At 55.8% G+C, this 24,286-nt stretch overlaps 1 protein-coding gene across 1 annotated transcript; it reads right to left on the bottom strand.

The window, feature by feature from the left end:
- Window positions 1-1,920: 1,920 nt before the first annotated feature.
- DRG2 (developmentally regulated GTP binding protein 2) lies at window positions 1,921-22,350 on the bottom strand. The gene is made up of 13 exons (XM_047089946.1): window positions 22,196-22,350; window positions 18,325-18,485; window positions 13,689-13,778; window positions 12,981-13,041; window positions 10,963-11,053; window positions 10,233-10,305; window positions 10,046-10,136; window positions 9,091-9,188; window positions 8,605-8,681; window positions 6,577-6,665; window positions 5,733-5,791; window positions 2,491-2,544; window positions 1,921-2,132 (listed from the first exon to the last, which is right to left on the bottom strand). Exons 1-13 carry the CDS (start codon window positions 22,257-22,259, stop codon window positions 2,046-2,048), a joined length of 1,095 nt encoding a protein of 364 aa, XP_046945902.1. The 5' UTR covers window positions 22,260-22,350; the 3' UTR covers window positions 1,921-2,045.
- Between the last annotated feature and the right edge of the window lie 1,936 nt (window positions 22,351-24,286).

Here is a 24,286-nt window from a genome sequence, read left to right as displayed (position 1 = left end):
GAGGAACACGGTGGCCCAGTGGCTGGAGACTCTGACAATGCCTGCCCTGAGCCCGTAGCCTGGGGACGCCCAGACCTCTGGCCTCATCTCCCACCCTTTCGCAGCCAGCTTGGCAGACAGAATGGGCCTGGATCTGATGCTCTGCGAACACAGGCCCCTTCCCTAACTGTAAGGCAAGAAGTGGCAGTGGCCATCACCCAGGCAGAAATGCTTACTTGGGACCTCATGGCCAGGCCTTGTGGCAGTCGGGAGAAGGGCTGAAGTCAGCCACTGAGTACTCACCTGTCTTGGCATACCACCATCACTAAGAGGGGAGCTGTATGGGCATCATGCACGCTTTATGGATGAAGAAACTGAGGCCCAGGGAAGCACCTCACAGTGAGTTAGGGGCAAGGCCCAGCTCTTCCACTGCCCCCTCCCTTCTGCCCCTCGCTGCAACCTGTGGGGAGGTACTTGGGGCAGACCCCAAGGGCCCCGGGCTGGGGTCTTCTTACCTGAGTCCTGTGGGCTGCTCCCTGCCTGCATGCCGCCTAACGGGGGTCCTGTGGCTGGCCCCAGGAGCATGGCCAGCCTAGCAGAGCAGCTCAGTGTTGCGGGGAAGGGAGGCCCAGCCCACCACGCCGACCGCCTGGGGCCCCATGTATATTTAATGATGTCTATTATTCCTGTTTTGTCTCCGGAAAGGAGCCTGAGCAGCTGACAGAGGAGCCAAGAACAGCCTGGAAAGCTGGGCAGTGGGCCTGCTCCACACTCCAGCTGGATCTGAAGACCCCAGGGGAGCCCTCTATGCCTCCTGCCAGCCCGGTGCCTGGTAGCCCCACAAAACCTGTTACCATGCACTCCCAAGAGGCACACCTCCTCCAGGAAGCCTCCCCTATGGCCCAGAAGACCCAGCTGGGGTCCAAATCCCAGCTCTGCACTTGGAAGCTGTAGAAGCCCAGGGCAAGGTGCTGCCCCTAGAGAACAGGCTGCTGTGGAGACAGCTCCACACGACCGTGGCACGTAGCGAGGACTCTCCAGGCCAAGGCCTGTCGACCTCTGCCTGCCGAGGCAACGGGTCTTCTACCCAGCCACCTTGCTCTCCCCTGTCAGTGCTCAAGGACCTTCTGGGGATGCAGCTTACCTTGGCAGCCAGGCCCGGCCTCAGGAGGTGCCACACGGAGAGCCCACAGCCTCTGGCCAACCTCCTAGGGCAGAGACCGCCCTGGAAGACCCCACATTTTCCTATGCACCCCGGACTTGGGCCTGCTCTTTCCCAAACCAGGCACCACCCCCCTCTGGTCATCACACTCGTTGCTGGCCCTGACCCAGCCTGGCCACAGACTTCACCAAATCGATAGAATTGTCCTCAGTCTGAACAGGAATTGTTTTCACTCTTTATTTCAGAAAGGAGAGCGGAGACCAGGGGCTTAGAGAAAAAAATACAGAAACCAAAAGCCAAAGCCTCTGTTCCAGGTGTCCCTGCAGGCTCTGGGTCCTGGGGTCCGTGCTGGGCAGGGGCTGCCCTCGGAGGGCAATACTCAGGACTCCTCAGGCTGAGGAAGGCATGAGCTGGGGCTTACAGCCACCATGAAGCAGCCTGGGGTGGGGCCGAGGGTCTGTCCTGGGAGGCGCCCTCCCCAGGTGCCAGCAGGCTCTAAAGGGCCAAGGTGCAACAACAGTAACTACGGCTTCCAGGGACCCGGGCAGGGTCAGCTCCTAGCCCCAGCACCAAGCAAGCCATCGATGTCAGGCCCCGGCTGTGGGGCAGCGGGCAACTTGCTTCTCCCGTGCCTGAAGGGAGCCAGGGGGAGGGTTCCAAACACGAGGGGCCAGTCTCATGGGAAATGCCACCAGACCAGCCCAGGTCCCCCAACCGTGTCCCTTTGCCCCAACACTCTTCATCATCTGCCTACTGAAGAAACTTCTGGAGACAGCAGAGACTTGAGAGACCCCTTCCTGGGGTGTATGTATTTGTATTTTTCCTGTTTGGGCTTTGGGGCGTCCTGCTGGGGCCGACTCCCCAGGGAGGCAGGGTGGGCAGGCAGGGCGCCCAGCAAGAGGCACTACTTTTTGACAATCTGGATGACATCTTCGTGCTCCATGGTGTGGGTCAGGCCCACCCGCTGCGGGCTGTACTTGGTGCTGGTGCCCTAGGTGGGGAACAAGGCAGACGGGCCCTGTCAGCCTCTGCACTGAGCAAGGCCAAGGCTGATAGCTATTACAGGAGGAAGGTGGGTGGGTGTATATGTCACGGGATAGATGAATGCCAGAGGCTGAAGTGGGGGCCCCATCACTGGCAACACTCCCCCCGCCCCCAGACAGGAGGATGTCCCCAGTGGACTGACCATCCCCGGATCCCAAGATGGGAGAGGCCCAAGTCCAATACGGGTCAGCACGCACACCCCGTAAACTGGGACACCACGCGGAGTGGCATGAACGCCTTGCTTCTGCCTAACCCGGAGGCTATGCTGGGCATGACCCCGGCCCTCCTCCTTCCCAGAGACTCACCCACACCAGCGCGTACTTGAACTGGCTGGCAAGTGACCGGTGGATGCGGTGGCACTGGGGGACGGGAGAGGGTAACAGTGAGATAAGTACCAAGCCCACCGAGCCTAGCCACACACCCAAGCCCAAGGCCTCCGCCAAGTAGCAATCCCCAAGGCAGGTGCTCACACAGCACTGGCCTTGTGAACACCACAGGCTCAATCCACAGGCAGTCTCGTGCATGGCTGCAGGCTCTTCTGATACTCCCACTTCCAGGTTGGCCCAAAGGCCATGGAGCTCACTAGAAACGTTCTCGAAGCCATCAGAAGAAGGTCTGGACCTGGCTGTCGGCAGGCTTCCGCTGGCCTTGCCTGAATGCCAACCCTGACAGATGCTCCTTCAGATGGGTGACGGTAGTTTTCAGGTCACCCCACCTCAGCCTGGAGTCACCATGCCTGGCCACTGTCCCCTGTGACCTGGAGTTTCCCACCCATGACATCATCCGCCTCCACCTCAGGAATCCCAGAGCTCTTAAAGGAAGCTAGAAGGAGGGGAACTTGCAAGGGCGGCCAGCTCTTTCCCAGAGGCTGGGGGCCCCGGGTTGCGCAGGGGAGGGGGGCTGGGGAGACAGCTTCCGTGGGGACGCTGAGCCTGTAAGAATATTTCCTGAGCACATATGCGCAGCCGACCTGACAGGGCCTCCTCTAGGTGGCCGTGGTGGCCAGGACACTGCTGCCAGTAATGAGCACAGAGACCCACACAAGTAGTTCCAACGCTATTTTCTAGAGCAGAGAATGAAATCCGCTGGGGTCCAGCGGTCGTCTCTGGGTTTTATGTCTTCCTCAGCTTGACCCACAACAATGGAGCAGGGCCGCACCCCCGCAAGGACTCCCCTGGGACCCTGACAGCTTTGGGAGCACGGAGCGGGTGCTCCTGCCCTCGAGGCAGACAGGGTGTGCGCCCTCCAGCCTGCCACAGGCCCCACCGCACCCTAGTGTCTGTGACACTAGGAGCCATTTACCACGGGGCTCAGAGAAGTTTCTCCGCACTTGCATCTCTAGCAATGGGGGACAATGGCAGGTCATGGACGGCCGTCTTTTCTACTATGGGAAAGAACGTGTCGTTCGACGACAGGAAGACCACTGCTGCTCAGTGCCCACTGTACCCCCACCTCTTGAGAGCCCTGCAAGGTCCTCTCTGCCTTGGGGGCTTACGGCCCATGACCCTTTTGGAAGCGAGGCCTTTGTCAGCTCTCACTGAATCCGTACCGGGGCCTAGGCTGGGTGCATCGCAAAGGCCCTGGGGATGGGGGTTCAGTTACCCCCAGATGAGGAAACTGAGGCACAGGGAGGCTGACACAGGATGGGGGAGAACCAGAATATGACTATGACCCTCGGTCTGCCTGGCTCCACTGTCTACCTGGGGCCCCGCTGCCAGCATCCAGGCAGGCCTGTACTATACTCTGTGGCATCTGGGACAGTTGGGTGTCCCAGGAGGGAAGCACCTGTGGGGAGGGTGAGCAGGGAAGAGGAGGCCAGTCCAGGCTCTGGAGCAAGGCCCCCAGAGCCCCTCCCCTACCTCACTGGACCCTTGTCACCTCCTACCCCCGTGCAGCTGATGACAAACAGCCAGCATTCCCCACACTCACCCCTGCCTCTGGGCCTTGGTACCTATTAGTCCCACCGCCTGGAAAACCCTCTCCTACTGCTATCTCCCGCTTTTCTTCCCAGGAGTGGCTGAAGTCCTACATCCTCTCGGGCAAGCAGCCAGGGCCTGAGAGGGTTGAGGAAAGTACCCACAGAAGGTGCAGGGTAACTCCACAGAGGGCCAGCACATGGGGGCACCCGTATCGACAGCTGCCGGGTCCCCAAGAGACACCGCAGCAGTCACAGGTTCCCCAAGAGACACCTCAGCAGTCACAGGTTCCGAAATAGGCCTGCAGCGGCAGGGACGCCCCCCGTCATGAGGAGTGATCTGAGGGATGCGGCTCCTGCCGGGCGTGCTAGCGTTCAAGGCCGAGCCCTGCCCTTTTGTATCAGGAACCTCTAGCTGGCAGAGGCCTCGGGCTGGGCTTGCTGACTGAATGCACGCATGAGCCCAGACGGCAGGCTGGCCCACCACCTGTGCACAGTACACATCCTGAGAAGAAATGAGCTAGATGGAAAACAAACCCCCAAAAAACCAAAGCCTAAGAAGTTGCCTGTGTCGACCTGGAGTATTGTTCCAGGCGCTTGAGCCATCATTTGCTCCCGTAGGGCCCAATACACCTCTGAAAAAGATGGTGCAGGGTCACATTGAAGAGACAGGTGACAGCTGTGCCTGCAACAAAACTCTAGACACAGAAATGCACCCTCCTCTCCCTGAGCCCACAGACTCAGCCCAGAGCCCCTCTGCCTCAGGACCTTTGCATACCTTGCACCCCTGCCTAGGAGGGCTTCCACCACCCCTAAACCTTCACTGTCAGGTCCTACTTGGTCTACAGGCCCCCATGAGGACACCTCCCCCCAAGACCACCTGGCCTCTCTGTGTAGACTCAGGGTCACTCCCCGTTCCCTTACTTTGTTCCACTCCCCGTTATGTGTGACTGCTTAGCTCTGGGATTGGGTATTTGGCATCTTTGACCCCGATGGACCCTGTTCTGGCAGGAACCGGGGCTGCTTTATCATTGGTGCTCGATAAATGTGTGTTGAGTGTAAAAAGCAATCAAAGCCATCCTGGGCTGGGGGGCAGGATGTGGGAGCAGGGAGGGCTGCTGGGGGCTGACTGAGGGACAGGAAGCCAGGAGGGGCCGAGGGCATGGAGGCAGTAGCTCTGAGCCGTAGGCACCGGGGAAACACAATGTGGAGTGACAGCACAGAAACGCCCCAGGGCAGTGGCTCTACCTGACGAACACCTGCACAGCTGTGGCTCTGAGCCTGCAACACCCAGACGTGACAGGACAGCGACGACCACCGCTTCCTGGACACCTTCCAAGTGCCAGGCGGCACGCTGACTATTCACACGCTGGACCTCCTTCAACCCCGCCCTCTAACCACCACTGGGGTAGAAAGTGCCAGCCCTGCCGGCGGGAAAGGCCTGGCGGCTTCATACGCAGCAAGGAAGAGGGGCCGGGATGCAACCCCAGGTCTAACTCCAGAGCCCGCGCTGGGCCACTCTGCTATTGAGCCGGCGGCATCTAAGAGTCAACGGGAGAACCTCAGCAAAACCCCGCAGCAGGGACAGAGAGCTCCCTGACCCCACTGTCCCGACAGGTCTCGGCAACTCACCACGTGCTCCACGGAGGCCCCTTTCCGGAGGATGATGGCATCTGTGAAGTCCGGCCTCTCTGCAAAGGTAGAGGGAGGCAACCACAGTTACGGCCCCAAGCTGCTCTGTGCCCTTCCATCAGGGGACAGAGGCCCTTCCAGCCCCCAGCCTTGGCTCAACCTTCCCCTCACTATTTGGCACACTTGCCCTACAGGTCCTCTTGCAGGGTTCTACAACCTTGACTTTAACACAGAAAATAAAAATAAACCCACATCCAGGAGGGCCGGCAACCCGGTCAGCCATGAGAATAAGTCCAGCCACGTGAAGCATCTGGATGGAACTGGTAAGACATGGCAGCCAGCTGCCGGGGACCGGTCAGAGCTGCTACATCTCCTCCCTTGCCGACAAGGTCAAGGCTGATGCAAAGTGCCAGAACTCAACTGCAAGGTCACAGGGTGTGTGAGGTGTGCAACCAGGGGTGGGGGACAGAATGAAGGTTCCTGTGTATTCACTGGCCTGACCCAGGGGGCGTGCTCCTGCTCGAGGAGGCTGGGAGGGGGGTTACTGCTGTAGCCAGTGGGGAACCACAGGACAGCCTCTATCCCACTGCCCCTCCCCGCCTCAGCTCCCAAGGAATTCATCAAGACCAGCAGTCCCAGGAAGTGGCCCTCTGTACTGTAAAGGCTCAGCCGAGGTCTCTAGCAGCCTGGGGTAGAGGGCGGTGACAATTCCGAGATGGGAGAAAAGCTGAGATCTGTACGGGACAGGCTGAGCCAGGGGCACAGGGTCCGCACGCAGAGCGTGGCCGCCCTACGGGAGGGTGAGGCTCAGCCTGTTTCCTGGGCCACACGCCGCCTAACTCACGTCCTCTCTTCTTGGTGTAGATGCAGGTCAGGGCCAAGTACTCCCAAAGCATCTCAAGCAAGTAGTCCAGATTCAGCTTCATGCCGCAGCTGCCAGGGAGGAAAGCGGCCGGTCAGAGTAGCCCCGTGGGCTCTGTTCTCGACAGTGAGAACTGCTTTCTCACTGTTGCAGGGGACAGCCTCCATCTGGCTGGCCTGGGGAGAGAGGCCGGCGTGGCCCATCTGGGACCCGTGGGGAACTGAGCCTGCAGTTCTGATGGCGGCTCGACACTTCAGCTGCCAGCACCTCCGGCCACCACCACGGTCACGCCCAGCAGAGCTCAGCGGTCTCTCCTGGGGGTCCCGGTGGCATCTGTGGAGGGCACGTGGCATCTCTGAAGGACACAGAGCGCCAGGAGGTGGGGCTTCCCTCCTGACACCTGCTGGAAGGAGAATGCCGAGGACAGCTCAGCCCGGGGGGGGGGGGGTTTGTTGAGGGGTGGCTCCTGGCTTGATCGTTTGTAGAGGCATGAGCCTGAGCGGGCACCTTGACCTCCACTGACACGCTGTTGGCATAGCAAATGAAGGTGTGGTGAGGAGGTGACCTCATGCCCTGAGAACCGGCACATCCTTGGGCAGCCCCTGAAGGCAGCCTGGGATATAGCGGCAGGAGAGGAACTGAGGCGGTCTTTCAGGAGGGATGCCAGCGCTCTCCTGCTCTTGGCGGTAGCTGGCAACGCCTGGGAGGGGGTCCGGGACCCTCACCCATCATTTGCACCAGTCACCCCGCCCCCTTGGCCGCTCAGCATCTGGTTCCCCGTAAGCCCTGCCTCAGTGTGAAGCTACAGACTGCCTTGTGATAGCCGGGAAGCCAGAGAGCGGAGCACACAGGTCGGGCTGCTCCCAAGAAGGAACTTACAAGGACACTGAAAAATGAACTACAGGGGTGTCTGGGTGGCTCAGTCGGTTGAGCGTCCGACTTTGGCTCACATCATGATCTCGCGGTTCGTGAGTTCGAGCCCCGCGTGGGGCTCCGTGCTGACAGCTCGGAGCCTGGAGCCTGCTTCGGATTCTGTCTCCCTCTCTCTGCCCCTTCCCTGCTCACGCTCTGTCTCTGTCTCACAAAAATGAATAAACGTTAAAAAAAAAAAAAAAATGAACTACAGTCCCCAGGACCCACCGCTCCAAGGAGGGCAAGGATGCCCCCCAACCCCCACCTGAGGACTTAACTTCCCTCTTCCCTCTGCCATGCAGTGGTAGCCGCATCTTCTGGAGGATTAGAAGCAGCTGGCTCACACCCTAGGGATCTCTTAAAAAAATTTTTTTAATGTTTATTTATTTTTGGGAGACAGCACAAGCAGGGGAGAGACAGAGAGAGAGGAAGACGCAGAATCTGAGGCAGGCTCCAGGCTCCGAGCTGCCAGCACAGAGCCCGATGCAGGGCTTGAACTCACGAACTGTGAGATCATGACCTGAGCTGAAGTCGGACGCTTAACCGACTGAGCCACCCAGGCGCCCCTTGGGATTTCTGAGGTCTGCGGTTAACTACTAAGCTACGAAGCCTGTTAACAATTCTTATCCAGGGGCACCTGGGTGGCGCAGTCGGTTAAGCGTCCGACTTCAGCCAGGTCATGATCTCGCGGTCCGTGAGTTCGAGCCCCGCGTCGGGCTCTGGGCTGATGGCTCAGAGCCTGGAGCCTGTTTCCGATTCTGTGTCTCCCTCTCTCTCTGCCCCTCGCCCGTTCATGCTCTGTCTCTCTCTGTCCCAAAAATAAATAAACGTTGGAAAAAAAAAAAAATTAAAAAAAAAACAACCAAAAACAATTCTTATCCATTTACCTTGGTGGATGAAATCCTTCTGTTATCTTAACCAGAGCCCATCCCACATCATCCACTCTGCCCAGGCCGATCCAGGGTAGGACCAGGCCAAGGTCAAAGCCGTTATTAAGATGGTCTACTCTGGCCTGGGTGCATGTGGGGGCTCTGCCTGGCCAACGTGGTGGGGAGGCCTGACGGGCTCACACACACAAGAAGGTGTTGGGACCCTCACCTGATGACCACACTGTTGGGCTTCCGGGCCAGGCGGTCCACTTCTTCCATGGAGATCTGGTCAATTTTGTTATAAACCTGGGATTGAGAAGATGGAGGTGGGTGTCGGGGAAGGAAAAGAATACAGTAGCGCAGGAACCGGGTCCCCAAATGCCACGGCCCTGCCCACAGTGCCTCCCTCCGCGTGCCGGAACACAACAGGGGCAGGGGCCGATGCCAGCGTCCTCCCTCCCCTGCTGCCTCAAGGGTGGGGAAACGGTGCAGGGTCCTGGGACCGCTGTCCCTCCCCAGAAGGGAAGGCTGGGATAGAACCCGGTGTCAAGCTAGGGAGGTCTGCAAAACTCATGCAGCCGCCAGGGAAGAGGGGCAGGGGGGTGAAGGCAGCTCCATGCTCTTCTTGCCCCTCGGGGAAGCTTGTCTCCCATCTGGGTCACCCCAGGGCCAGCTCCGCTCCCACATGTGCGCCCTAGGGCCCAGTGCCACTTACATACAAGCAGGGCATGTACACCCGGTTGCCCACGATCACATCGATGAACTCATCCGGGGAGCAGTCTTCTCGGAAGAGCACCTCTGCGTTGAAGATCTCTGAGGGGCTCGGATTAAGGGCCACCTGAGCACCAGCAGCCACCAGCGCCCCCGCAAGAGAGGGGCCCGGATAGCCAGTTAGGAAACACAGTGCCGAAAGGGACCTCGGAGGTCATCTGCTTTGGAGGTTTTACAAGCTTTTGAAGTTTGGGGACTGCCCTCGTTGTTTTTCAAAAGGAGCCACGATACATAAAGTTTCCATCAGTGGTTTCAATCTTCTCCATTAGGCAAGAAGAAAAATGGACTTGCCAGAATCCCCAAAGCACCTCAGTGGAACCCCAGGCTTCGGTGCCAGGAGCACTGTCTGCAAGCATTGGTCTAACCCAGCTTCCCTCATGCAAAGCTCTCCTCTGGAGGCTTGCATACCTGCAGTGACAGGGGCCTCATCACCATGCACAAAGCCTGTCCCAAGGTGACTTCTTCACATGCTGAGCTGCTCTGCCTCTGGGGCCCTGCCCTGTCCTCCAGCACCCCCGACAAGCAGCCAGGCCCCTGGTTCTTCCTGAGGCTTCCCCAGGCCAGGAACCCCCAGTCCTCGGGCGCTGTTTCCCTCACCATCTCATCTTCCTTCCAGATGTGACTGGCTGCCAGTGCCTAGTACTTGCCAGGGAGTTAGGAAGCCACTGCTGAGTTCACGGCTCTGGCCCAGCCAGCCTGCGGCTTGGTGAGCATGGAGGCAGGGGGGACAGGAAGTGTCCCATGTCACTACCGCTTTCCTGGCAGTCGCTCGGATGGAGCCGGGGTGGCTTGGGGTGGTCTGTGATCATCCTGGGCCGCAAGGCCTCCCTCCTGTCTCGGGTGGCCCCTCCCCTGCCCTGAGGGCTCTGGGCCCTCCCTTGCTGCTTTTGGGAGGATACTGTACTCATGCAGAATCAGCTGCACCAGCTTTTCCGAGCACTGGGTCAGTGTGACTGTGGAGTTAAAGGAGATGCCACCACCTTTCTTGGGCTGGAGGAGAGAGGAAAGGAGAGCGGCTCACAAAGGGGCAGCTGCAATCATCCCAAACCCGCCCGTGCCTGGCCTCCTGGTGAGGGGGGGCCTCACCTTGAAGTAGATGTTGGGCTTGTGCTTGTTGAGGCGGATACCCACTGATTCCAGTTCCTTTTCCAGCAGAGACCTGGGAAGAACCCCCACGAGCCTTCACAGGTGTCCGGAGGCAGGCCAAATGGCTTCCCTGTTACACAGGAAGCCCCTGCCCTTCCAGAGGGAGGCCAATGCCCTCCTACCCACCACTGGGAACCCAGAACGTTCCTTCTCAACAACCCAAAGCTGCTGAGGAGCCTCTGGACCTTCTGCCCAGTTCGAGGGAGACTGGCTGGGCCTGCGACTGGCACGCAGAGGCAGGCCTGCTGTGCCCCTTAGCCAGCAGGTCAGGGCATGAATAAGGCTTCTGTTGTTTGGGCCTGGGCTCCCACTGGGTTCTGGGCAGCAACTGAGGCACCTTGGCCTCTGCAGGCAGGAGCCAGAGCCAGCATGGGGCTCACGGGTGACACAGGCTTCAGTCGGTGCAGCGTACCACAGTCCCCAGCCTCCAGACATCTCCGTGCCAGATGTAAGCCACTCAGAGAGGACGCTCCAGGCTGACTGCACGGGTTTAGCCTGTGGACAGTCCTGCTGCTGCTCCCACGTGTGAGAGGCCCAAGCGCCCCGTGGATCACCCATCATGATCAGGGACACAGCAGCTGGAGCCACAGTGTCCTACCAGCACGCCCAGGGATCCCCACCGCCCCCCAGACATGTTAGCCTGCCCCACCCCCCACACTCCCCTGCAGACCTCTGCACTTCTCCCTTAGTGGCATCCAGCATCATGATGACGACGTCAGCGGTGCGTGCCACAGCAATCACCTGCCGGCCACGACCTTTCCCTGGACAGGTGGAAGGGACACGGTTACACAGTGACATAGGCACAATCTGTGTGACCCCCACCCAGGCCACAGAGCCCCAGACTCCTGTCCTCTACAGACCCATCATGGTCTCGGCCATATGCCAGCCCCTGGCTGTGATTTCCTTGCCATTTTTCACTAATCCGTGTGCTGTTTTACTCATGAAGACTTGTTTTAGAAGGTAATCTGACATCACCACCTCAGGAGAAGTAACATTCTCCTCCTGTCCCTACCCTGCAACAGGCCACACGCTAAGCGCTTCGTGAACATTTCCTCACAACCACCCTATATAGTCAGTGTCATCAAACCCATTTTATAGATGAGAAAACTGAGGCTTGGTTTGGAGCTCATCACTTGCCCAAGATGACAAAGCCAGTGTGCTATCAGGATTTGAACATGTCTGCCCTTTCTGGAAATGGGGCGATATAACCCACCCCCAATCCAAGGGCTGCAGAAAGGATCACATGAGACACCACAGGAAGAGGTACTTTAGGAACTGCCACACAAAGGTCAGACCATGTGGTTATTGCACCACCAGAGAAGTCAGGCGCCTTGCCAAGGTCACAGCACTAGGATCCAGGTAGTGTAGATTTCAACCACGATCTGCCTCCCTCTTTGGAGAATGGGGGGCTGGGTCCAGTGATCTTCACAAGCCAGGGGCCTCCTGTCACTACCAAACGTACTTCCCCCACAGTGGCCAGACCACACCAGGCCCCATGATGCTGCTGGGACAGCAGGTTCCTGGGGGACCATCACCATTTCCACCAGCCCAATTCAAGTAGGCAGGACTCTGCCCCGATGGGGGCAGTGGGGTACGGAAACGTGCAGAGGAGATGGCAACTGGACCCCCGGGGAGAGGTCCCGCTGCCCAGCCTGGACAGGGTTACTAAATCAGAGAGGTGGGCACCAACCCTGGCCCTGCCACTTGATGGGTGAAGAGTCGTTTAGGGCAGACCCTTTACCTGTCTGTCCCTGCGGTTCCTCCTGGCTATGAAAGGGAAATAATGACACTTCCTAAGTCACAGGACTATGTGAGGATTAAGTGAGATAATGGTCAGCGCAGAGCCCGGCACTTAGCCAGTGCTGGATAACCATCAGCTGGTTACCGTGTCCGCAATGCTGCAGGAAGCCACCAGAAGCCACAGGCATGTTCCTATCTCAGAAAACAAAGACAAGGGGCGCCTGGGTGGCTCAGTCAGTTGAGCGTCCGGCTCTCAGTTTCGGCTCAGGTCATGATCTCACAATTTCATGGGTTCAAGCCCCACATCGGTCTCTGTGCTGACAGCGCGGAGCCTGCTTGGGATTCTCTGTCTCTCCCTCTCTCTCTGCCCTTCCCCCAGTCACACTGTCTCTGTCTCTCTCAAAATAAGTAAATAAACTTAAAAACTTAATAAGTAAAAAAACTTAAAAAAATATTTTAAAAAGCTTAAAAATAAACTTAAAAAAAGTTAGTAAATAAACTTAGTACATAAACTTAAAAATAAACGTAAAAAAAAAAAAACTTTTCTTAAAAAAAAAAACAAAACAAAGACAAAACAAAGGACAGGGCCCCAGGACTAGGAGCACGGCCTGAGCTAGCCAGCTGCTAAGGGGCCAGTCCTTGCAGGGGTCTGTCCAGGGACACACCATGGAAGTGGGAACTCAAACCTGCCAGGTAAGCTACACGACCTTGTACAGGTCCCTTCACCTTGCCGGGCCTCAGTCTCCTCGGCTTTAATACGGGGCCTGCCAGGACCGTATGAGGCCAGAGTCCCTGAAGCACAGGGCATTGAACCCACCCCTACCCGTTGAGCCCTGCAGCCATGTCCAATTTTAACGGTGAGGCCAGCGCAGCAAATCCCTACAGAAGAAGACGGGCTGGGGTGCAGAGATCCACCCTGTTTCCCACCCGCCTGTTCCCACTCCCTACCTTGTGCTGCGCCTTCAATGATCCCAGGAAGGTCCAGGAGCTGGATATTGGCTCCTTTGTACTAGGATGCGGGGGAGAAGGTAAGGTGAAGAGGGGTGACCGTGGGAAGGGCTTGCCTGAACCCAGGACCCCCACTCTGGCCTGCAGCTCAGGGGTCTGGGAATCCCAGGGCTCAGCCTCGGGGGCCAGGTCCAAGCCTGCTCAGCCTGGCACAGCTCCAGCTCCAGATCCTGCAAGCTGAGGAGCCCCCAGGCACAGACTCTGGAGTTTTTGTAATCCTACCCACCCATCACTGATGGTAACAGCACCTTACAAAAATACCACTTCACCGCGGAGGCTCTGGGCCATAGGACCCCAGCTACCCGAGGCGCTGAAGCTTCACAGGAAACAGGGGGATACAGCCAACCACCACCAAGTGACCCAAGCCGGGGTGGCGCGGGCCAGTGGAGCACAAAGGGGCACCAGCAAGAGCGGCCAGGTGCTGGCCGGACTCCCGGAACCAGCCAGGGTTCCAGGCAGGCATCTCTGGGGTCCCAGCAGCCAGAATCCTCAGAGGTACCACTGCTTGAGAGCAAAGAAGCTCAGTTCAGAACCCCCCTCCGCCCCCCGCCCCCCCAGGGACACCTCCACTCATGACTTACAAATATATAATCGCAAACCCAAGCATGTACCCTTTCCCCTTCTGGAATCCAGCACACCTCGACTTACTTCAATGACTCCAGGGATACATGTCAGGGTTGTGAATTCGTAGGACGCAGCTTCGCTGGCTGTGGAGGTCATTAGACTCAAGAAGGTAGACTAGGAGGAAAAAGAGGTCATTGCAGTGAGGAGTCTTGTCCCAGCCTCCTTCGAGAATCCCCAGAGGCCAGGAGCCTGCCGGATGCAGGCATCACAGAGACTCCCTCCTCCGCCTCAGGGTGGGGACCTGGGTAGCTAGAAAGAAAACAACAGCTGGAAAGGTCGCCTCTGGCTCTGCCCAGGGCAGGTAGGGCGCCAGAAGGACACTCTATTCCTCGGAGGCGTCAAGGCCCATCTCAGGTGGACACAGGGACCTGGTTTCCAAGTGGGATCCCCAACTAAATCAGGGGCCCCTCTCTAGCTCCACCAAACCCTCCAGCCTTTCCTGGGCCCCAGAGAACTTCAAGCAGGCAACAGCCTGTGGCACTCAAAGTGGCTGCTCACCCAGGGAGGGGTGAGATATGCAAGGAGGCAGATGAGGTCTGAGACAGAGCCAGACGGCAAGAGAGGGTGCTGCCAGGCAGGAAAGGTCTTGATGGGAACATTTATGCCACGGTTCGCTGTGGGACCAGAGCCATGGCCTGGTGGGGAGTTAGAAATGTGGCTCCCCTGGGCAAGAAACTTCATCCTCTGAGCTTCAGAGTCCTCACGCATAGGCTGGCCATCTGCTCGCTCCCTACCGCATGGGGCCACGTGGGGTTAAAGATGATGAGGCACCCGAGGCGCCAAGCCCCGAGCATGGCGAGACCACGGCGATGGATGCAGTGGCCCAGAGGGCCAGCAAAGCAGTGGGCAGAGCCAGAAGGGGAAGAAAGCCAGCCCTGGCCTCCTGCCCCCATCCTAGTCACAGGACACCTGGAATAAAAAGTCTGAGATGCAGTTGTGACGGGGCCGCCTGGACCGTGCCCCTCACTGGCAACCGGAACGGCTGGGGGCACATCTCACTCACATATCTTCAGGCCTTGAAGGAAACACTGCCCTCGAATCCAGAAACTCTCCACTCTGGGGACCTCTTAGAAACTCGAGGAAAGATAAAAACCCAGTGGGGTAGACAGGTATGGACAGGTGGGGCAGCCCGAGAGCAACAGCTGCCGAGACACTGAGTGATGGCGGCTGGACGCTAATGGAAGGCTCTCTGGCCTCTGCAGTGGGGAGGCTGGGCCCTCCCATGGCTGGAGAGCCCAGATCCCCAACAGGACGGTGGCATCTGGCCACAGGGCAGACCCTCAAGGGCATAGCCCTTGGTAAACAAGATGGCTTCTCCCAGCCTGGGCTTCTCATCTGGAAAAAAAGTCCTCGGCAGGTTGGAAAGTAAACTCAAAATAAAAGGTGAAAACGGATAGAGTCCATGATAAACACCTGAAGAATTAAAGCCTGAAAATACTTACCTGTCACTCTGTGGGACAGCTATGACCCAACATCTTACTGGTCATGTATAGGCAACACATAAGCATTTGTCCCGCCTTTCCAGGAACTTTTTCAGGCTAACCAGACAGCAACACTGATGAGAGAAAGTGCTACTCTCTTGAGGAACGTCAGCTAATTAGTGAGGAAGGAAGAAGAGAACTAGAAAGTCGACATCTGCAACCACTAACAAAACTCACAGGCAAGGACAATTCACTGGTGTCAAGGACACCAAGAGGATGTCAACGGGGCCTGACTTCTGCACACTACTGTAGGCACACCTTGCAGGGCACTTTGCAGTCCCCTAGGGTGGGGGCGGGGAGGCTAACGCAACCATGCGGAGGGGAGACAGGGTATCCCTCCCCTTAACCCAGTGGTTCTGGAAATGCAACCAGCTATCAGGGGCTTTCCGGCATGGTGCAAAACGAGGTCTACCCCCTCTCCTATGTGGAACCAAGCCCCAAGTCCCAGGTTCCTACCTGACTTCCGGCTCACAGGAAGAACAACGAACAGACGAAAAGGTTAAGGCACACCACAAGGAAGCAAGCAGACAACTGCAGAGCATGGGCTTTCTGTAGGACCACTGTCCGGTCTCTTGAGAGCTAGGGTCTTGACAAAAGGGACTGTTCTAGATTAAAGCAGATGGAGGAATAATACATACAGGGGCCCCATGTGGTCCTAGAACAGACCTCCGTTTGGACAGATCAGCCGCAGAGGTCATTTTGGGGCGAGTGTTGAAATCAGGATATGGCCCAGGCATTAGATGGTTACTATGTTACTGTTAATCTTGTCTAGTGTGATAGTTTGTGGCTCAGCAGGAAAATATCCTTATCCTTTACAGATAAAGCTTAAATACTGGGGTCAAAGGTCACAAAGCATGATGTCTGTAATCTAGTCTCAAATGGTTCAGTCAAAACAACAAAAGCCCACTCGCACACAAATACACACAAATACCAGGAGATGGAGCAATATGGCAAACTGATGGACCCAGATGGCAGGGACACTGTATTTGTTCTTTCATCTCTCCTGCAAGTCTGGAAATTTCTATTACACAAAATTGGGAAAAATGAGAAACAGACAAAAAGACAGGGATCTGGAAACCACACCAGGACTGAAGACTGTGCGGGTGGCCAGCTGGCAGAGGGCACGGCTGGGGACAGTCCCACCTCTCCAGAGGGGCTCCTGCAGCACCGGCTCCTCCTGAGGGGCTGAGGCGGGAGGCCCCTGCGCTGCTCGGCGTCCAGTTGAGGAGTCATAAGCACCATCACTACAGGTATCTGAGCGCTGGCCAGGTAGCCGCACGCCAAACAGGTGCTTGGGTTTGGCATGAGGGTTGAAAGGGGCAGGCTGGATGGACGCCAAGCGGCCTGGGGGGAGGGGGGTCACAGTGGCTCCCTTCCAGGGCATTCATCACCCTCGGCTACAGCAACCTTCCCGTCCTCATCCTACCTGCACGGATGATAACGAAAACGACGTTGTTTCCCGAGCCCGCACAGATGGAGGGCAGGGGGCAGTGCACCCAACTGGGTACTGATAATAAGGTCCAACTGGGGTAAGAGCGTTCCCAAAGATTAAGAAGCACCTGCCTGTCATAGGGAAGGAACCCTTCTGCAGAACTTGAGGCAGAGATTGGGCCAGCTCACAGCCCAGCGCTGATGCAGCATCACATGTAGGGGTACGTGAGCAGACACTAGAGACATTCCTACTGTCCCCACATGGCATTGGCTACAGCTCCTTTGGGGGGTAAATGGCAGTGTGCTGACGGCCATTTCTAAAACCCACATCCTAGAGCTGCTGTGCTCACTTGGCCAAATGTGTCCTCCACAAATACTGGCTCCAGTTCGTAAAGATCCACGCACAAGGATAGTGACTACAGCACCGTGTGGGCAAACAAAAGCCTGGGGGTGACCTAGCTACCATGGCAGAGGAGGGAAGGAGCAGACTATTGATGACACTATGACCACAGTGAGGGATTCTAGGCAGCTGTTAAGAGAGGAGGTAACTCTGGGGCGCCTGGGTGGCTCAGTTGCTTAAGCGTCCAACTTTGGCCGCTCAGGTCATGATCTCATGGTTCGCGAGTTCAAGCCCCGCATCAGGCTCTGTGCTGACAGCTCAGAACCTGGAGCCTGCTTCGGATTCCGTGTCTCCCTCTCTCTCTGCCCCTGCCCTGCTCACACTCTGTCTCTGTCTCTCAAAAAGGGAATAAACGTTAAAAATATATATATATTAAAAAAAGAGAGAGAGGAGGTAACTCTAATGTATGAATGAGACGGATACCCACGGGGGAGTGAAAATGCCAGGGCCCCATGTAGCCATAATCCCATTTTCAGAGAGTGTGTGTGTGTTGTGTGTAGACAGAGCGCAAGATCAATTCCCACCTCCTGTGATACACACACCCATCATATAGGCCAAGGGGAAAACAAAACCAAATCCGTACAAAGCACAGCGTTCAGCCTGTAGTTAGCACTCGGGAAGCGAGAGCTGTTACCAACTTCCCCTGATGCTATTCCACCAGCGTCTGTCCAAGCCACCTGGTCATTGTTCCCTTGGCCTATATCTGAGCTGGGGTCCCCCCTTCCGACCTATTATCTGCGCAACAGCCAGAACGATTCTGCTACAAAGTGAGTTAACACCCAGATCTTGGTTTCTAAACAGCATTCTCAGAAGAAGAAAAGGAACCAGGGCTCCCTGGAAATAACGGCCGATTCTAGGGCTGGGGCAGGGAACATACATGATGAGCCTGAAGTATCCTGGTGGTACCAGAAGGTAAGGAAGTGGTTCAGAGCAGCCTTCCTGAACTCCCTGACATAAACTCCACCCCTGCCCTGCATATTCCTCCACAACAGTCCTCACCAGTCTTCCACTGTTTGCTTACTGTCTTTTCTCCCCTAAGAAGGGGAGCTCCGTGTGGGCAGGGACAGAACTATCTTGTTCCCTATCGTATTACCAGTGCCTCGCAGAGCCTGGCACAGGGTGTGCACTCAATAAACGTTTGTGCATGATGGATGTGTCAGAGACTGAGCGGAGACAGGAAACGATGGTCACCAGGCAGGATGATAAAGGGGTGGGACCTGATCCTGGGGGAGGCTGGGTCTTCTTGGTCCCTGGAGCGAATTCAGAAAGGCAGCGCGAGGAGGCGCAGGCAGTCGTGTTCGGAAGACAGGCTGCTTCCTCCCCAAGGCCCACGCTGACCATCACTGACCTTACCCACAGAGGGAAATCCAATCAGCGCCACACGGGCGTCACCCGACTTCATGACATCGAAACCCTCTCCTTTGGATGAGGCCGATTTGGACGGTTCCAGCAGCTGGGCCCGATACTTGGCGAGTTTTGCTTTCAGCAGGCCCAGATGATACTCAGTGGCTGAAGGACGGAAAGCAAGACAGAAGGTAAGTATCCAGGGTATCCAAGCCCCGTGGGTCAGGTGCAACCCCACATACAACCAAATGCTGGCTGGAAACATCAGAACCGGATGGCAATCGTCGAGGAGATCAGCAAAGAAAACACTCCTTGTCTCAAAATGCCACCTTAGCCTCTCACTTCATTTAGGATACAAGCCAGTGTCCTTATTAAGACCGCATGACCCCATGTCAGCACCAGGGGACAGCACCACTCCCTGGGGTGTGCCGGAGGATGTTTTCTGTGGTCAGTGTGATGGTGAGGTCCCCATCGCCATTTACCAGACAGGGGCCAGGGACGCCAGTGGCCCTACAAAGTGTGAGTCAGTCTGGCACAGCCAAGAATTGTCCCGTGTCCCATAGGATTTTTTCACAGCCCTAAGACATCTGTGGAGGGAAAACCTGGGTTAGGAGCACCGGGGCCTAGAGCCTAACTCTCTTTCACAAAAAGAAAACCCCAGGACATTTTCTTACAGTGTTAATAAACACTGAAATTTCCAGGAATGCGACTGCTGTGTACGTCAAGGAAAGAGTCTAGCATGTTGTGTTTCAAACTTTACCCAGAGGTGCTCACCATCTTGGGATCCCAGGCTGCTCACAGTGATGCCTCTTGCAGGGTACCTGAGTCACCAACATAACACACTGTACGCTGGTGTAGATTGTGGCTAAGCCCACATACCCGGTGATTCTGCCCAGAGGTGCAAATATCTCACTTCATTATAACGTCGCTGTACCTTGGCTGTGCCCCAACATTTAAATATTGAAATAAACGCTATTTTAATTATAAGTTACTTTCCTTTCGCTCTGCCTTTGTATTAGGATTAGAGCACGACACTGATTTTTCTCAAATTCGGTGTGTACAAAAGTTGCACAGTGATGGGGAGGGGTATTTCACGACAGTAAAGGTGTCACAGAATCTTCACTAGAAAAGTGGGCTGTGGCTTAGTAACCTGGTCCCTCACTACTGCTCCAACATCTCCTTCCACTCTCTTTTACTATATTCCAGCCACAGTGGCTTTCTTTGTGCTTCTTCAGGACATGCTGACAGCCTTCGTGCCTCAGGATCTTTGCATTTGCTATCCCTTCCATTTCAACCTTGTCTTCACGGGGCCGGCTCCTTCTCGACATCTGAGGCTCAGTTCGGATGTCACCTCTTCAAAGAGGCCTCCCCTACTCAGCCGGAGGGGGCGGTGGGCAGTGTCCCGCAAAGGTAAGTAACCTGTGCTAGAATCCCACCCTATCATTCCTGGCCATTTAACTTTGGGAAAGTTCCTTAATCTTCTTGTCTATCAGTTTCTCAATTTGCAAAGCGGGGACGTTATCAGTAGTAACCACTCCACTGGATTTCTGTAAGGCTTAAAGCACTAAGAATAATGCCTAGCACCATTAAGCACCCAGGAAAAATTGGTTAGTATCATGATCCACAGTAACCCCTGCCCTTCCTCAGGCCCCCGCTCTGCTTCATGACCCTGTGTGTGGTCTTCATGGCTCTTATCACCATTTGAAACTATCTTGTTTCTTTACTTCCCTCACTCAAGTGGGGCAGCATCCCCAGTCTCCCGTGGCGCAGGGCAGGCACTCAGGAAACGTCTAACAAGTGAACGAGTGAATGGATGGCAGGGAGAAGTGGTCAAGAATGGGTTCGGCAACCGTCAGGTTCATCTGGACCTTCCTGTCACCCTAGGTCGTTGAGATTCTAAGCACCTCTTGAAGGGAAGGACTAAGTCTTAATCCTTAAATCACCTTTCCATCCCCTTTTCTACCGTCTAGCCTCCCTGCTACTTTCCTTGATCCTGTGGAATATCATCCACAGGGCAGCTGGTGGGAGCTTTTAAAACAGCAATCAGACTATGTCTGTCCCCTGTTTAACACCCTCCACTGGCTCCCGCTGCCCTGAGAACACAATTCAGACTCTTTCCCACGACCTACGGGGCCCTACATGACTGGCCCTTTCCTTTCCCATCACTGCACTCCAGCCCCAGACCTTCAGATCCTTGAACAAGCCAAGTCCGTTCCTGCCTCAGAGATGTTCGTTCCTCTGCTGGGAACAGTCTTGCCCCAGATCTTTGCATGGCTGGTACCTTCTCATTTTGGCCTCAACTCAAAATGTCCCCGCCTCATGGAGGTTTTCTCTGATCATTCACCTTAGCAGGCCCAGCCCCCACCTCCACCCTTGCTGTGTCACCCTGGTCTGCCTTCACAGCATGTATTGCTGGATGAAACAATCTTATTTATTTGGTTGTTAGTTTACAGACTATCCACTGGAAGGTCAGCTCCAAGAGGGCAAGGATGTGTCTGCTGTGCTGATGGCCTTAACCAGAGTGCCTAGCACACGATAAGGGCTCTGCTAAGATTTACATCATGAGGGGCACCTGGGTGGCTCACTTGTTAAGCGTCTGACTCTTGATTTCAGCTCAGGTCATGATCTCAATGTTTGTGAGTTCGAGCCCCTCGTTGGGAGTCTATGCTGACAGTGCAGAGCCTGCTTAGAATTCTCTCTCTCCCCCTCTCTCTGCCCCTACCCTGCTCATGCTCTCTGTCTCAAATAAACTTAAAAAAAAAAAAAAAAAAGACTTACATAATGAATGAATGAAAGATGCCCCCAACTTCTCAGCCTCCAGAACTAAATGGAGCCAAGGAAGGACAGACACTGAGAACTAGCCACCTAATATCCCCTGCTTCCTGCTCCTGCAACCCCAAAGCAGGACTGGCTAGGCACTGGGCTTCACTCGCCCTGGCCAGTCGTATCCCCCATTACTCCAGATCCTCTTTCTGTTCTAGAATGTTTTAGACCTAGAAGTCCCATGGACACACCACGCTCACCTGGACTCCCATGCTTTTGCCTCCACAGTGCCCCTCACCTGCAGTATCCTCCCCTTAAGCAGCTCAAGCCCCACCTCCTCCTGGAAGCCTTCTCGGGTGTCATCATTTGTTTCTCCCCACTGCTCTTCTCCGGTGAGCTCTTCCAGCCCTTACAATCTGAAGCCTAGATTTGATCCTTCATTATGTGCTACCTCTGTCGGGGGTTTACTCTAAATACTGAGTGCTTCCCATGTGCCTAGTACTTTGCACATGCTATCTAGTTTAACCTAGTTGTGGGCTAAGATGAGACAGGGACAAATGAGGACATTGAGGCGCAAAGAGGTGAAGTGACTTTCCAAGCTTTCACGGCAGGTACTGGTGGCGCTGGAGTTCAAATCCAGGTCCGCCAGACTCGAGTCTTGATGGCCTCTGTTCCCGAGGTGCTGGGTGAAGCTGTAAAAGGGGTACCTCCTGGTGCTGGGTACCTGTAAAAGGGGTCCTCCTGGACTTGCAAGCACAAAGCGGGGCGAGCGCCAACTCCCCCAGGCCCGACCACCGGGAGACCCGGGTTTGAACCCAGACCATGCCTCTCTGGGTCAGATGCTGGCTGCGCGCTGGGATTTCTCTACTCGGTCACTTGGTCTGGCACCAAGCAGATCTCACAGGGATCGTTTGCACTTAAACCAGCGCGTTGGGACCCGGATCCTGCCTGGTCCTGCCTGCCTCGGCGCGCTGGGAGACGAGGTCACGTCTCTGGCACTTTTCTGCGGCCTTCGAGCCCGCTTCAGCTCTATCGCTGGAGTTGTTCCCCCATTTTACAGACAGGAAAACTGAGGCGGGCAGAAAGGAAGGCCCCGCCAGGCCGGCCCTCACCCTTGTTCTTCTGCGTCCGAGCGATCTCCTTCTCGATCTCGGAGATCTTCTCCAGGATCCCCATGGTGGCGGCTGAACCGGGCGCACCGACAGAGACGGCAGCGGCACCGGGAATTCCGCCCTCTCGGCGGCGGCCGAACTGCGTGCGCCCGGAAGCGCACGGAGAACAGCGTCCTCGTGCGCCCGGCGCTCCGGGATTCAGAGTCCGGGCGGCCACGTCGAGCGGAGTGCTAGACACAATTGGTTCCGCCCGCTGGGCCGGCGGGGCTGGCCTCCCCACCGTCGCCAACTAAGAACCGGGGCGGGGCCAGGATGGGCTGGGGCGGGGCCGGGGCGGGGCCAGGGCGGGGCGGGGCGGGGCGGGGCCATTTTGTACTGGGCCAGGCGCGAGCTGGGCGGGATGCGAGCTTGGGAGACAAAGAGGGAATGTTGGGTGAGGAACCCCGAACTTTGGGTTCCAAGCGCACCTGGCTCTGCTGGTGTCAAAAATCGCTGAGCTGAAAGCTTGATGGCTCCTGTTTTGTGTAGAGGTTGAAAGCGGGTCCCCCTTACCACGTTAACGAAATGTTCCAACTTAGCCTTAACCACCTGCCATCAGATGCCTCCTGATGTGGTGCATTATAAAGTAGCACCTCCTACGTGGCATTCTTGCCAAAAAATACCGTATCTGAGTTTAGACACGAGGAACCATCAGACAAATGTAGAACGTGGTACGTTTTGTAAGACAAGTGGCCAGGGCTCTTCAAAATTGTCAGTGACTAAAGGTGCGATAGGGAGACTGTTCCAGATAAAAAAGATACTAAATACGATGTGTGGACCTTGCCTAGAATCTGGTTTAACATTTCAAAAGCAGCTATAAAAAGACATTCTTAATCCAATTGAAATTTCGACTTTGGATAGGATATTAGATATTATGGAATCATTGCTAATGTTCATGGGTATGATTATGTAGGAGAATGTCTTTATTCTTTAAAATTTTTCTTAATGTTTATTTTTGAGAGAGAGACAGAGTGCGAGCGGGGAAGGGGCAGAGAGAGGGAGATATAGAATCTGAAGCAGGCTCCAGGCTCTGAGCTGTCAGTACAGAGTCTGACGTGGAGCTCGAACCCACAAACCGCGAGATTATGACCTGAGCCAAAGTTGGACCGTTAACTGAGCCACCCAGGCGCCCCGAGAATGTCTTTTTTTTTTATGTTTATTTTTGACAGAGAGAGAGACAGAGCATGAGCAGGGGAGGGGCAGAGAGAGAGGGAGACACAGGCTACGGGCTCTGAGCTGTCAGCACAGAGCCCGACGCGGGGCCCGAACTCACAGACGGCAAGATCATGACCGGAGCCGAAGTCAGACACTCATCCGACTAAGCCACCCAGGTGCCCCGAGAATGTCTTTATTCTTTTTTTTTTTTAACCTTTTTTTAATTTATTTTTGAGACAGAGAGAGACAGAGCATGAACGGGGAAGGGGCAGAGAGAGAGGGAGACACAGAACAGGAAGCAGGCTCCAGGCTCTGAGCCATCAGCCCAGAGCCCGATGCGGGGCTCGAACTCACGGACCGTGAGATCGTGACCTGAGCCGAAGTCGGACGCTTAACCGACTGAGCCACCCAGGTGCCCCAGAGAATGTCTTTATTCTTAACAGATGTACCCAGTGGCATTTAGGGATTGTCTTAGGCTGCTCAGGCTGCGATAACAAAATACCACACACTGGGTGGTTTAAACAACAGAATTTATTTTTCTCACAGCTCTGGAGGCTGGAAGTCTGAGATCAGGAAGCCAGTATGGTTGGGTTCTGGTGAGAGCCCTATTCCTGGATTGTAGACGGTCACCTTCTTGCTGTGTCCTTACATGGCCTTTACTAGGTGCGTGCACACAAGGAAAGAAGGGGGAGTTCTCTGGTGTCTGTTCTTATAAGAGCGTGGATCCCATTATGACCTCATCTGACCCTTCCAAAGGGTCAGATTCCAAAAGACGAATCTCCAAATACCAACACATCGGGGGGTTAGGGCTTCAACATATGAATTTCGAGGGATACAAACATTCAGTCTATATCAGAGTTAAAGAACATGATGTTTGTATCTTACTTTAAATAGTTC

The sequence above is a fragment of the Lynx rufus genome, unplaced genomic scaffold, assembly GCF_022079265.1.
Source record: "Lynx rufus isolate CCGP_SWC_20201006 ecotype Redwood Valley unplaced genomic scaffold, mLynRuf1.p SCAF_28, whole genome shotgun sequence".
Taxonomy (NCBI): Eukaryota; Metazoa; Chordata; class Mammalia; order Carnivora; family Felidae; genus Lynx; species Lynx rufus.
The sequence above is the reverse complement of the archived record's forward strand: the minus strand, read 5'-3'. Positions and strand labels throughout refer to the sequence as shown.

Coding starts and splice junctions, on each gene's coding strand:
- DRG2 (XM_047089946.1), bottom strand. CDS start 22,259: ATGGGGATCCTGGAGAAGATCTCCGAGATCGAGAAGGAGATCGCTCGG. Junction 10,306..10,962: donor ACTAAGGGAGAAGTGCAGAG/GTCTGCAGGGGA, acceptor GGTTCTTCCCAG/GTCTCTGCTGGAAAAGGAAC. Junction 8,682..9,090: donor TGTACATGCCCTGCTTGTAT/GTAAGTGGCACT, acceptor TCTCAATCCCAG/GTTTATAACAAAATTGACCA.